The following is a 13,399-nucleotide window of genomic DNA, read 5'->3' as shown; positions in this document are numbered from 1 at the left end:
CGTGGTTTCTACTCTTTGTTTTAAGCATCTGATTTGACTTTTGGGAGCTCCTGAGCTGTACATTCAAATGCTAGTGGTTGTAGTGTGCTGCCCGAGAGGCCAGTTTCCCAAACGTGGTAGTAAAAGATAAAGCTCTCACTGCGACCTTGGGGAAACAGGAAGGGCTGGAATATTTTCTGTCTTGGCAAGGCGTTCTCCAGGCAGGTGGCCTGGCTGGCTGTCTTTTGCCTTAGCATAAATTGAATAAAAGTTTGCTGTTAGCATCAGTCTCTCTTCTTCCCAAGTACAGACCTTCCCGCTGACCTCTGCAGCTTAACATGACCTGTGCTGAGACTCCTGCAATAAAAACCTCCTGGCCACTGACATTCCAAGTGACTGGGGAGGGGGATCAGCTCTCCAGTGCAATGTTGCAGGCTCTCATGGAACAGACTGAGCTTATTGGCTTATGCTGGGGCCTTTGGTGCCTGTCTGTGCTCAGCAACACAGTGGACAAGAGAAACTTGGTGTCTGTCAAAGGTGGAGGGGGGTTCAGGAAGTGTTGATGGCTGGCACGGTGTCTGATGAGGAGGGATTCTGCTTAAGGGTTTTTCAGGGAATGGTTTTGAGGGATGAGCTGTCAGCTGTATTCATGTGAAGGAAGCATTGGCCTTTAACTGGATTAGTATAATCAGGGCAACAATTTTGAGAGCAGCTGAGGGTCAGCCAGGTCATTGTGAAGCCACCTGCCCCATGCCCTTTGGCTCCAGCTGGGATTTTGCCTTGCAGCATCATGATTTTCTGCTTTTGTGACTTCCTTGTAGAATGGCTCTGAAAAATTCAGGCAAGTTGGATGGCTTGAGGGCAGTGGGGAGGCAGAGAGTGATGGAACATAGATGCGAGTCACTGGTTCATGTTCACTCTTCTGGGTAGTAGGAGATCTGTTTTTCCAGCATGCATGAATCCAGTAGCTGAGACTGTGGTGCTCATTTCACTTCTGGTTAAGGCTGGGTGGAAATTTTATTATGCATTCAGTAGTTCTGGGTCTGCAGTGCTTGGCAGAGATGGGCAGGATTAGCATATTTCATCCTCCTGGCTCTGAAAGGCAACTGAGCAAGCAGGTCTGCCTCCTCCCATCCCTAAATCCTTAGCACTTGTCCTCTGCAAGCTTCTGTGGAGGTTGTACTGAGGCAAAAAGATTGCTCAAAAAGCAGTCTTTGGCAGAGCAAAGCTTCCAGACTCCTGTTGATGCTTATTGCAGAGATGTTTCCTTAGCTCCTGACAAATTTTTGGACTGGGATAAGAGAAGGCACAGCCTGCTTTGCACCGATTCCTGGAGATATAGGGCTGTGATGGAGGGTTTTCTCTCATGTGTGATACTACTGGGGCATCATCCATCACCCACCGCTGGTCTCTGAGTAGTCATCCCAGCTGAGCTGTGTGTTTGTGGTGACCGTGGGCCTCTGTTTAATCTTTAATTTCCTGTGGCCACTGAAGGCCAGAGGGTGTGTACGTGCCAGGCAGGAGTTGGAGATGGCTGCTGCAAGGAGCAGGAGAGGCTGGCTGTGCTCACTTTGGCACAAGGAAACCCTGCTTGGAGAAACAATGGGATATGCCTTGGGGCTGTGTGAAACTTCTGTTTTGCTGAAATAAGCTTTCTTTTTCTTGCTCAGAGTCATCCAGTTCACATGAATGTCGTGATTTATAGGACAAAGCAACAAGTTCCCTGCCTGCTTCCTTGTCCCCCTTCCCAGAGTGTCCCCAGATGGCTGGCTTCCCACTTGCTTGCTGCTCTTCCTGCTTTGTGCTGGTTTGAAGGCTGAAGGACTGAGGAAGAAGGCTGGTCTTTTGGTGAAACTGCCTTAAAACTTGAGAAGCTTTAGGTCCATTTTCTGGCATGGCAGTCACTGCTGGCTTGTCCTTTTTTCGTTCTCCAGAAAGGAGATAAAGATAGTTGCCATTCTACTGCTGGTGGATTGCACTGCATGGAGTAAAGGGCATATTTGCTGGACATTTCCACCAGGAAAGCTGTTGTCTCCCTGGAGGCTCCCGTGTGTCAGGAACACTCTATGTTCACCTTACAGTGCTGGCTTTTCCACAGGACAATATAGGACTTCGTGGAAGTCCCTCGACACTTCATTTATAGTTTCTTTTCAAAGAGCAGAAAATGGAGCCTTCCTGCTGTTTTCTTTCTCAGTATTTAAAAAGATATCACACAGCTCGCTGAGTGAGTGCTGTGTGGCCATGGCTGGGAGAGGCTTCCAGCAGGGCTGGAAAGAGAGCAGGAGAGTGCAGCACCATTCCGTATGTATGAGATGCAAGGCAGGGCTGTTGTGAACTTTGCCTTGAACAAAGGAGATCAGTTTAGGCCTGGGTGCTCATAAAATTTACCCTGTAACCTCAGGCACCCTGTGAGTTAAGCTTGCCAGAAGTGTTGCTTTTCCTGGGGAGAAAGGTGTAGATGAAAGCCTGCACAGAGCCTGCCACAGCCCTTCTGCCCCTGCCCAAGGATTTTGTGTCAGGCTCCAGAAGCTCAACTGATGATTATTTTAATTGCACACCATCCCACAGTGCCACTGCCACAATGCTCTGTCAGCCAAATAAAAATAGTGAGATCCTTTTGTCTCAGACCTGGGTTGGTAGGGGTTTTGTATGTCTGCTCTTGACAGCTCTGCCCTGCGGTAAGTGCTCTTCAGGATAGAAAGTCAAAGTGGGTTTGTAAGTGAGTCACTCTTCTTCACTTCTCTTTTCAAAGGAGGTGTAACAAGCTGTGTGCAGTAAAACGGAGTTCCTGTCTGCATTTTCGTTCGCTCATTTCCGAGCCCTTTTGCTGAACCAGAACTTGGTGGCTGGAGGAATCAGCTCTAAAAGGAAATGTTATGTGGGCTCAATATGAGCTGTTCAGAAGTGATGACAAAGGGGAAAAGGTTGTAAATAAGCAAATATCTGAAAGCACTGAGACACAGACCATAAGGACACTGACAGGACTGACCTGAGAAGTAATGGAATATAAAGGAGGAAAGAAGTTTGTGCAAACAGGGATATTTCCTGGCAGTGGGGGTTTTAATTTCTTTTAGCAGAAACCTCACCAAAAGTTACGATATGTGTAGTACTGGCTCTTTACATCCAGATGGGACCAGTGCTGGAGTGTGCCCTGGCTGGGAACATTCTTTGCAGAGGAACTGTTGCCCCTCACCTGAGACATGTGTCGGGGTAGTGCTGGACTGGCTTGGGTCAGCCTTCCCTGGTGTGGATGGAAAGCTTCCCTATCTCTGCACAGCAGAAAGGCTTTGCACTGCAAAAACACCTGAGCTTATCATATATGTCTGTTCCAGATATGGCAAATGTGACTTGTGGTGTCCTGGTGGAAATAAATGTCTTCTCCCTCTGTTCTGACGTTAGCATTATTATTGGGGTGCCAGCTGGTGGGACGGGGAGGATTTATGTCCTAAATTCACCAGTGCCTCGTGAAGCCTTTGGTAGTGCTGCTGGGAGCTGGGGTGAAGTGTGGAGGACAGCAGGGAAAAGGCCTGGGAATTTTCCAAGCTGCCAGGGTGTGGGCTGTTTTTGTGGCTGGCAGAGAGCACTGCCGTTCGCAGGACTGTGCTCTCCTGCAGGCAATCTGGTTGGCGCCAGGTTTCCGAAGGAAGTCGGTGTTGGGAAGAGGCTGGGCTCTCCTGGCCTCATTTGCAGTGCTGGAAGGACTGCGTCCTTGGCTAGGGCTGCGCAGCCCTCCCTGGATCCTGCATGTCCCTGATACAAGGTGGAAAAAGCAGCTTTGCCTCCAGCTCAGTGCTCAATAGTACCTGGTTCTCCAGGCAGTGGGCATTGCCCACAGCATCAGCTCTGACTGCGCAACAGGTGAACTTGTTTTGTCCTGATTTTAATTGAGATTTTATTATTATTATTTTTTTCTCTTTTTAAGGAGCCGTGAATATGCAATATCACCTGAGGGTGATATAGCTCCCAAAGCAAAAAACTTTACTTTTGCTGACCTGGGGCTCATTTTGTGCTCTTGGAGAGTAGAAAAGGCTGCCAGCCTGCTTCTTCCTCACATTTTGCAGTGCATGTGAGCTGTGGGCTCAGATGCCACAAAGCAGTTTGTATTGGGAGCTCTGCCTCCCTGTCCATCTAGCCTCAGATGCCAGGGACTTATTCTTGCCTTCATGTTCCACTGTTTTAAATCTGTATTTGCACTAATGGCAGTGTGCCAACACAAGGCTGTGACAGGAAAGTGGATTTGTATTGTTAGTGCTGCAACTTTACCTATTTGTGACTCTTTTGTACATGGATGTGGAACTCTGACTGATCTGCGGCCAGTTTTGGTACTTTGTGTTCCCCAGAGCTGACTAATAAACCTGGAGAATTTAAACACAGGAAGCAGTGGGAGAGAGAAGAGAGTTCCCATGAGGAGCTGGTGGAGCAAAGAATAGGGGTTTTGAAACAACGTAGAGCGTCCTCAGTTGATTGGGTAGAGGAAAGTTGTTCTTGCGGAGTAGATTTGCAATGCTGGCAGCAGCTGAACATGTGACAGACAGGAATCCTTCCTTACATCCCATCAGCCGCCTTTCTAGGGAAAAGAAAGCTGATTAGGAATCTCTGCAAGAATCGGAGCTGATTGCAAGATCAGTTCATGTACCTTCAGCTTCCAATGCAGCAGCTGGCTGGGTTTCTGGCAAGACTGGGAGGCTGCCCAGAGGCCCATCCTGCATGAGCTTTGCTTCTCTTGATATCTCATCTGGATGAATAAAACCTGGCTTGTTCACATGTGCACTGATACTATGGTCTGTCCTTCCAGTTGCAGCTCTGGTTTAGCTACAAGCCTCAGAACAGTGTCAGGATTAGCTCTAGTCACCCAAAGACTGAAAATAAAGTGGTGTCTCTGGGGGAGTCTTTCTTCTGCTTGTTTTCTCCAGAGATTCTTGTTCCTCTGTACCAATGCAGGTTACTGTTGTGTAAAACCACACTGTGGGGTTTTGAGAGGAACTTGAACCTTTTTTGGGCACTCTGTGTGTTGGTGTGAGGTTTCCATCAGTCAGCCTTTTGTAAGCAGTCACTAAACTGAGTCAGGGCATGAAGTTGTACCTGAGGGGCATTGAGAGCTCCTGTTCCGTATCCTGTTTCCCTTGTATTTTGCTATATTATCTTTTAGGGTTAAGCTGGAAGAGAAGCCTGGGAGAGCTGACACTTTGCATTATCTTCGCTCCCGTCTGCCTGCCTGCTTCTCTAGAGCTGCTGTGGTGTTATTCACCACAGCCCGAAACAGAGGGTTTAGAATTGTTGGTGGAAGATCTCTGACCCAGGGCGCCATGTCTCCTGAAAGCCACCCTGAACCACAAAGTGGACCTGCCAAGCTCTCTGCAGAGAAACTACTGAACTGAACAAGGAGTTTAGGTGTGCATTTATCAGAGAACGGAAGTTTTGCCTATCTGGGAAATTCAGTGTGTCATTCTAAGAGTTATGTAGTGTAAAAATGCCTAAAATGCTGAAACAAAAGCTGAATTAAACAGGTTGAAGCAAAATACAGTAATCATTGTTGGAGATGAGTGTGGGGTAAGGGAGTGTATGTAGTGCACATCTTTTGAGATGGCAAGCTCCATGCCCGAGCAGTTTTCTGAGTGGGTGGCTGTTTTGAGTTGTGCATGAAAGAAAACTGTTTTTCTTTCCCTCTCCCCTCCCTTACACCAATTTAAAAATGAGTAGTGTTGGGCTTAAAGCTAAAACTGCCATGATGTCCTGTCATCCTGCAAAAGAAACAAAAACAAAACCTCTAGAAAAAGACAGTGTTGTACAATCCCTGGGGCACAACTGAAGGCATGATTTACAGCTACAGTGGTGTTCATGGGGATGTCTGTGAGAGCCAGGGATTTTGACCTCTCTTGGTGAAGGCAACTCCTGCCCTGCTCTCCAGTGACACGTGTGGTAGTTTGCCTTTGGGCAAAGTGAGGATAAAACACAGCTGTTGGAAGCAAGTGTTGTTTGTTTTGCTGTGGTCTATGGTTGGGAGGCAGTGGTTAAAATTGACTTCTAGGAAAGCTTCTCCCTGTCTCTGTTGTTGGTTGATCATTTTGCACATGTGGTATTAGCTGAGTCAACTGAAGCTCTGTCAAATGCTGGAGAGAATGAACTACACAAGCAACTTTAGTTCTCATTGATGATTGAGATTAACTTCTTCCATACACAGACCCAGTTCATCTTGGATGTTTAGTGAAGTGTTTGACTGCCTGAGGTCTGCTATTTGGCTGTGGTGTCAAACTAGCTGAACCATCCCTGACAAGTATATCTACCTTGAAGTTTTTGTACCTGCCCACCTAGGTGTTATTGGTGGGTCCACAGTGCAGTGGCTGAGCTCACTGGTCATCTTTTGGGTGTAGGTAGTCCTGTACACGGTGACAGACACTGGGACACTCCAGAAATTTCTACAGAGATGAGTGTTCTGAGCTTGGCAGGTAATGACATGCAGACATTAACATATATTGTGTTACCTATCTGCTCTTTGCTTTAAAGTGGCAAAGTACTGTATGTATTGGGCCCCTGGAATAGAAAGCAGCAGCTGTAGGAGGAATGTTGGCTATAGGATTTAGCGGTATTGGAAAGTTCTTGTGACTCGAAGTACTCTGTATCTGGGAACCCAACAAGACATGGCTGAAAAAGACAAATTTTCAAAGCATGGGTGCTAGTACTCCTTAAGGCTCAATGCCATTTTCAGGTATGTCTGTATGTCCCAGCTTGAACAAAGTCTTGGGGCAGAGTGGCTGGAAACCTACCCAGCAGAAAAGGCCCTGGGGGGGTGCTGGGTGGCAGCTAGCTAAATATGAGCCAATGGGTACCCAGGTGGCCAAGAAGGCAAATGATATCCTGGCTTGTATCATTAGTAGTGTGGTCAGTGGGACCAGGGCAGTGACTGTCCCTCTGTACTCGGCACTGGTGAGGCCATACCTCGAGTGCTGTGTTCAACTTTGGACCCCTCACTACAAGAAGGACAACTGAGGTGCTGGAGTGTCCAGAGAAGTGCAGCAAAGCTGGTGAAGGATTTGGAGCACAAGTTTTATGAGGAGCAGCTGAGGGAGGTGGGTGTGTTTAACCTGGAGAAGAGGAGGCTTGTGGGGAACTTTATTGCTCTCTAGAACTACCTGACAGGAGGTTGTAGCCAGGTGGGCATTGGTCTCTTCTCCCAGGCAACCAGCAGTAGGACAAGAGGGCATGGTCTTAAACTATGCCAGTGAAGGTTTAGGTTGGATATAGGGAAGAAATTTTTTACAGAGAGAGTAATCAGGCATTGGAATGGGCTGCCCAGGGAGGTGGTGGATTCACTGTCCCTGGAGGTTTTTAGAATTAGACTGCATGTGACACTTAGTGCCATGGTCTAGTAACCACGGCAGTGTTGGATCAAGGGTTGGACTTGATGATCTTGGAGGTCTTTTTCAGTCTGATTGATTCTATGATTCTATGATTGTGTTTTAAACTTTGAGAATAAGAAGAGTTGCTCTATTTGGAAACATTGCGGATGAAAGTAGATAGGGTGGAATTATCCAGTGATGAAAAAGATGTCAGCCTTCTCTGTAAAAGTGGAATGATAAATTTTATCTAATTTTGTGGCTGGGGCATACCCTAGGATAACCTTTTGAGGTGCCTTTTGAGGTATTTTTTCACTATCTTGAGTATTTCCACGTTCCTGTTATACTGTGCAATCACATCACCTTCTGTTTTGAGGTGTCCAGCAGATACTCTCTGTTTAAAGACTGCTCTGTGGTACAGTGTGCAGAAGTGAGAATGCCAAATTAACAGCCTCAGAGAAGGCATTTTGTGTATGCTGATGATTTCTGTTTCAAGGCAGGTTAACAAAAACAATCAAATTCTGAGGATTTGTTTCCAAAATGCATAGAGTCTTCCTTTTTGAAGCACTGTTGGGCAGGTGAGAGCTTATTGTTGGAGAGGAGTGTAGACAGAGCACAAAAATCTCATGGCCTTGACCTCAAAGCATTTAGCTTAGAGCAGAGAGGATAACCTCCTTCCCAGATCCCAAGCTGTTCTTAGCTTCCAGGCCAAGACTGCTAATAAAAAAAACATGGTGGTTTGGTGATTTATTTTTTTTCTTTTGCGTGTTTACACATTTAAGAATTAGGCCAAGACCCCTCAGTTTGGTTCCCTATGGGGTCATCCAGTCTCCTTGTGCTGCCTCATAGCTCCCAGCCATGTGTGATGCTCTGGTGCTGTAGCTGAGAAGCAGAAATCATTCCCTTTCTCAGGCTGCCCAGACCTGCCCTCTGTCTGGGATCCACCTTCTCCCTGTGCGAGTTTTCCAATGTCCTTGGCGCTGATGGGGCCTGGTGAATAAGGTCCTAGGAATGTCGTCTGTGTAACTGCAGCAGAGGGAGACGTGTCCTGGCCAGCCTCTGTCAGCACCCGTGTGTGGTAGCAGGAGCTCGGGTGTCTCCCGGTGCAATGGGAGAGGCAGGGCAGAAATGGGAAACACTGAGGTCGGGCCGTGTATCTCACAGAGCAGCTTTGCTGGTTCTGGAAAGGAAACGTCCCAGTTGTGTGTTTTATCTGGAACTTTCCTTCAGGGTAGCCCCTCACCTCCACCTGGGTGGCTGCTTGGTCACATTGGCTTCGTTTCAAGGAAACAGTCTGCAGATTTTGGAGGCTACCTGGCTTGGAGTGGCCTGGCCAGTCCCTGCTGGTAAGAGTCTTTAAGAGGTCCCAGCTTGCCTTCTAATCTGCAGGAATCTTCATAACTCAGCATCCTCCTGAGACTGCCGGCTTGTAAAAGGCTGCATTTGCTGCTTACCACATAATTTATCAGCTCTATAGGCCCTAAAAAGTGATTTTTAGTGATGAAACTTTTTTTTCTGTTACTTTTGTCTTTTCTCTCCCTCCTGACCTTGAGATAGGGATTCAAAAAATGCAGATGCTCTAAACTAAGCATGACTCACACTTTCTAGTTTATTTTGTGAATTATCTAGCACACGCTGCTGACAGGAAAATGTTGGGAGTGGAGGGGGTGGGGAGCAAGAGGTGGTTTTTAAGACCCAAAAGGAAATGCTTAGAACATGCATCTGTGGTCCCTGGGTCATTGACCTGGCTGATGTCCCAGAGCATGTTTTATGGGCCACGTGAACCAAGGGGGCCCTTGGGCCCTGTAGTGGATGTCAAAACGTGGTCTAAGACTTCAGGCAGAAGTGAGGGGGTGTTTTGCTGTGAACCTTACTTGAGAAAGCAGTGGGGTTTAACCTCTTGTCGAGACACTGCGTGTTCCACACCACCCATTCCTGGGTGTTACCTACCTCTTTGTCACACACCTGAATAAATATCACTAACAACATGTAAGGCTGCCTTTGCTCCTCTGTTGTGGTTACCTTACTCTGTTTGAAGCAGTTTGGTGTTTGAAATGCTGAGGTATGAAGCTGAGGTAATGCTGGAGAAAGCTAGTGAGGCAGGTGGCAGAATATAAAAAGGACAAGGTTATTTAATGTAATTTTGCCAAGTTCTGTACCTAGGGACTTCCTTATCTTTGTGATAAAGGCAGGGCTTGCAGCCAAGCTTGCAAGACCCGCAGATGCACTCATGCATCGAAAGGTCTGTTTTCAGGGTGAACTACCAGAGGAGAAGACCTTTGCTTGGAGCTTGCAGAGAGGCTCTTGAGGATCCCTCAAGCAAGTGAGCTCCTTCTTCCATGCCACTGCATGAATTTTGATTCCACCACTTGCAAAGGATGACGCTTCTGCCCTCATCCTCCCCTGCTGGCACCTCTGCTGGTGGTAGCAGCAGCTGGGATTTCTGGGTTGGCATTTCTTTTATTGACAGCTGTGCCAGAAGCGGGTATTCCAGGTCTGCTCCCTGCTGCGCCAAGGCTGATTGGCTTAATCAGACTATGGTAAACCTGTTGTGAATGTTTCACGCTTCACTGGACTTGCCAATTGTAGCTGCTCTGATTGCACCCCTGCTGCTTGTTTGACTGCCTGATGGCTTCTAGCCAGCGCCCAGGGATGGGAAGTCAAGTTGATTTGCAGCAGTGAAGGTAACTTTAATCTTACCTTTCATTTTTTAGGCATACAGTTAGGGAGTAATGAAATGGATTTCTTTTCCCTCAATACAAAGCCTCTTGGAGAGGACAGTTGTGAGTCTCTGTTGTCATTGGGGCCATCCTACTTCTGAGCATAAACCCAGTGCACGTAATACCTAGTAATGAGTGTGCTGGAGCCACACTGAGACTGGGCAGGGGATGAGGACTAGTGCTGATGAAATTCATTTCAGACCATGCCTGGCTGGTCCACATCTCCAGTTATTCATAGTTGCCTCATTGTTGGATGTGCATCTTCAAGGACAGGAGGGTTGGTTTCCTTGGCCTCACTTGCAGCTGCCGTCATGCTTGACTTGGTGCCATGGGTGCTGGGTCTAGTCTTGAGGGAGTGTTCTGCACTGCCACCACCCCCAATTTGCTAGGGAGTTGCAGGTGTCCCCCGTCTCTTGCCACTTGGCTGTTTGACAGTGCTTCGTTGTGTTCATAATGGGATGTTCTCATCTTCCTTTGCACATTGTTCTCAGGCTGATGGGACTTGGGAATAATGTGCTCAGATGAGCTGGAGTCAGCCAGCCCGGCCAAATTTCTGACAGTGACGAAAGGTCTTCTTGTGCTGTCTGCCCTGCCAGCAGCTACAGCAGCACAAAGACAGGGCTGTGTGCTCGAGCCGTCTGTTTGGGTTTGTAAGAGTGGCTTAACAGGAGTGTGTGTGCAGCCAAATGGCTTCTTCAGCAGTGCATAAATAAATGAAAATGTGTGAGCAAACCCAAGGCTTGCTGCTGCCCCACCAGTCTACTTACTCCTTGCTGTGTCCTCTGTGAAATGGGGGCACTGGGGAGCCCCAACACTTGGGACCTTCCAGCATGCATTGGTAACTGTCCAACTTCCCTCTCTCTCTGTACTGGATCTTGATGGGTTAATATCACTGTTTTAAGACCCAACCCCTGTGTTAATGTCTAAGCCCTACAATTTGGGGGCTCATCCCAGGGCGTTGTTCCCCTTGCTTTGACACTGTGGAGACAGGACAGGTGGTGGCTGGGCATGGCCTCAGGTCTGGGTACTGTGTGGCTGGGTTGGCACTGCGTCTGAGCTGGGTGGCTTTGGCTCAGGAGCTGGGAATTGCACCAGAGAGGGTGGTACCCAGAGCTGTGTGTGCTTCCTGGCCCAGGCACTGAGCTCCTAAACAGGAACCTTGGTCCCTGCTTTGTTTCTCTTGACATCCAGCAACTTTCAGCTGTAGTCTGTAAGAATTGAGGATCTGAGGAGTTTGTTTGTTTGGAGACCCATAGACTACTTCCAGCAGATCTCTGGAGGAGCAGCTAGAAGAAGCCGGTTCATCTATGCAACACAACAGTATATGGACTTGGCCCTATTATTTTGAGTCCATGCTTTCTTTAGGAAGTTTTTAGTGGCCTATCAATCCAAAAGGGTTAAACAGTCCTTGCTGTATTGTAGGAATAAACCTCACCGGAGGGGATCAGACTTTCCTGGGGTTGGTGCAAAACTTGTCAGAAGACAAACAGCAGTGTCCTACCACGGCCCTCCCACTTTCTCAACAAACATGTTTCTGTCAACGTGGTTTTTCCCAAACAAACAGAGAGTGTGTCTGGGTGTGGGTAGAATGGAGTAAAAAAACAAAACCGTGAACTCCTCCTATGCACGTGTGTCTCTCTGGGGAGGATGGAGCAAAGGTCTGCAAGCACAATCAGCAGCATGAATGACAAGGCAGAGCTCTCGAATACCAGGGGGATCAGGGCAATGTGTGAGTCTGTGCAGAAAGGAGTTAAGAAGGGCTGGGATGCAGTTCTATAAGCATTTCTTACAGCAGTGATCTTTATGCAAAAGAAAATGTAGCTCTGAAATGTTCATCCTTGCTCCTGTGCTGCCTGCCTTGTCTTGCTAGTACAGCTGTTTGGGCAGCTGTGCAGTGGACTTGCTCAGAGACCTATTGCAGTTAAAAATAGCACTGCCTTCCCCTTCTCTTTTGTTGTTTTCCTTTTTTTTCTTTTTAACAGTCAAGAGCAAGTGCCGCTTCCTGAATACATAATGGTAATAGCACAACTTTAGATTTGGGCAGACTTTGGCTGTGTGTTGAGGTGTCTGCTTAGCTCCAAACTGATAGTAGGGCTCAAACCTCCAAGTTGGATATCCCTTTCCAGCAGGCCAGATGATGCTTCTTGTAAGCAGTAGGTGGTTGTTCCACAATCATTTTAGGAAGCTGAAGTAGTATTAGGGACCACAGAAATGAAGTCTCTGTGGCCAAGATTCCCTTGCCCTATCCCATAAAAATATGTTTGTGACTGCCAAGCACCTTGGGTTTGTCACCTGAATAGAAGTGCTGCCTGCAACCCATCTGTGGCTTTTCCAGATCTGTGGATGAAGACAATGTTTCTTTCTTTGCACACAAATGCCCACTTGGAAGCATTTCAGTGCTATTTAGTGTTTCATGTAGTCTTTCCCTTTTTAAAAGAGGTTGCAATAAAAAAAAAAAAAGGCAAAACCAAAACCTTAATTACAAAAGCCAGAATTGTACATGCTTAAAGTGAGCCACTTTGGGATCATATAACCATAATCTTTGTCCTCATCTCCACCCTCCTGCTTGTCACTGTCCTTCCCTGGAGCGCTGCTCTGGCTGTTAGGAGCTCTTGTCATCTCTAAAACACCCTTCAACAAAGAAAGACTCAACAAAAAATTCCATTGAATATGATAAAACATTTATCTGATCTCTTAGTACACACAACTTGAAAGTCTTCATGATATTTTGTGAAGAAACCTGAGTGCAGAGGAATGTCTTGATGCTTCTCTAGCAGAACATGAATGTGAGAAGAGGGAAGGCTTATGGCTCAGGAAAATGTGGCTGCTTTCTCATTTCCTTGTTTTTTCCACCCTTTGCAATGATGGAAATATTTTATCTTTTCTGTCTCTGAAGCCTTTTTTAAACAGAATCCTCGTAAATTCCCCTTGTACTTTTGATACATTCTGGGGGTTTTGGGGTTATTTTCATTTTATCTTCTAGGCTGTGCCTGTGCTCTGCTAAAGAGAAACCTTGGTCTTCCCCAGAGGTTTGCCCATGGAGCGCAGCAGCAGGGGTTTGTACTTCCCGCTGTGGCTTCAGAAGCACCTCATAGTCCTCTGCTTTGTGACCTGTGTTTCAAGTGGGAGATATTCCCCTCTCAGGTCCTGTTAAGCTTCTTAGCTTGTCATATTGAGGGGAAAAATAAGTGACAGACTCCTCCAGTATAAATTTTTCAATGCCACTGCCTTAAACTCCCCTTGAAGCAGGGAGAAACCCCGTGTGAAGTGGAGCCCCATCCTGCAGTTTGGGAGCACAGGTTGTCCTTGATTCACAGGGGAGCTGATGTGTGTCTAGCACCAAAAGGCTGAACCAGATGCTGTGTG

At 47.2% G+C, this 13,399-nt stretch overlaps 1 protein-coding gene across 3 annotated transcripts in view; it reads left to right on the top strand.

Moving 5' to 3' along the window:
- The window catches only part of CCDC50 (coiled-coil domain containing 50), a 42,632-nt gene that overhangs the window by 3,641 nt on the left and 25,592 nt on the right, over positions 1 to 13,399 (top strand). The window contains exon 1 of one of the 3 annotated variants that reach the window (XM_027685422.1): positions 5,242 to 5,370. The exons of 1 other annotated variant lie outside the window; for it this stretch is intronic. Coding sequence is in view for 1 of the 2 variants with exons in the window: in XM_027685423.1 (XP_027541224.1) it covers positions 8,422 to 8,659 (238 nt within the window). In the remaining variant the exon portion in view is untranslated. Of the gene's footprint in view, positions 1 to 5,241; positions 5,371 to 8,406; positions 8,660 to 13,399 lie in introns of those variants that run through there. One more of the 3 variants, XM_027685423.1, reaches the window with a different exon arrangement.

The sequence above is a fragment of the Neopelma chrysocephalum genome, unplaced genomic scaffold (assembly GCF_003984885.1).
Source record: "Neopelma chrysocephalum unplaced genomic scaffold, ASM398488v2 Primary Assembly neopelma1_69, whole genome shotgun sequence".
In the NCBI taxonomy this organism is placed as follows: Eukaryota; Metazoa; Chordata; class Aves; order Passeriformes; family Pipridae; genus Neopelma; species Neopelma chrysocephalum.
Note: the sequence above shows the minus strand (reverse complement) of the source record. Positions and strands in the feature narration are given on the sequence as shown.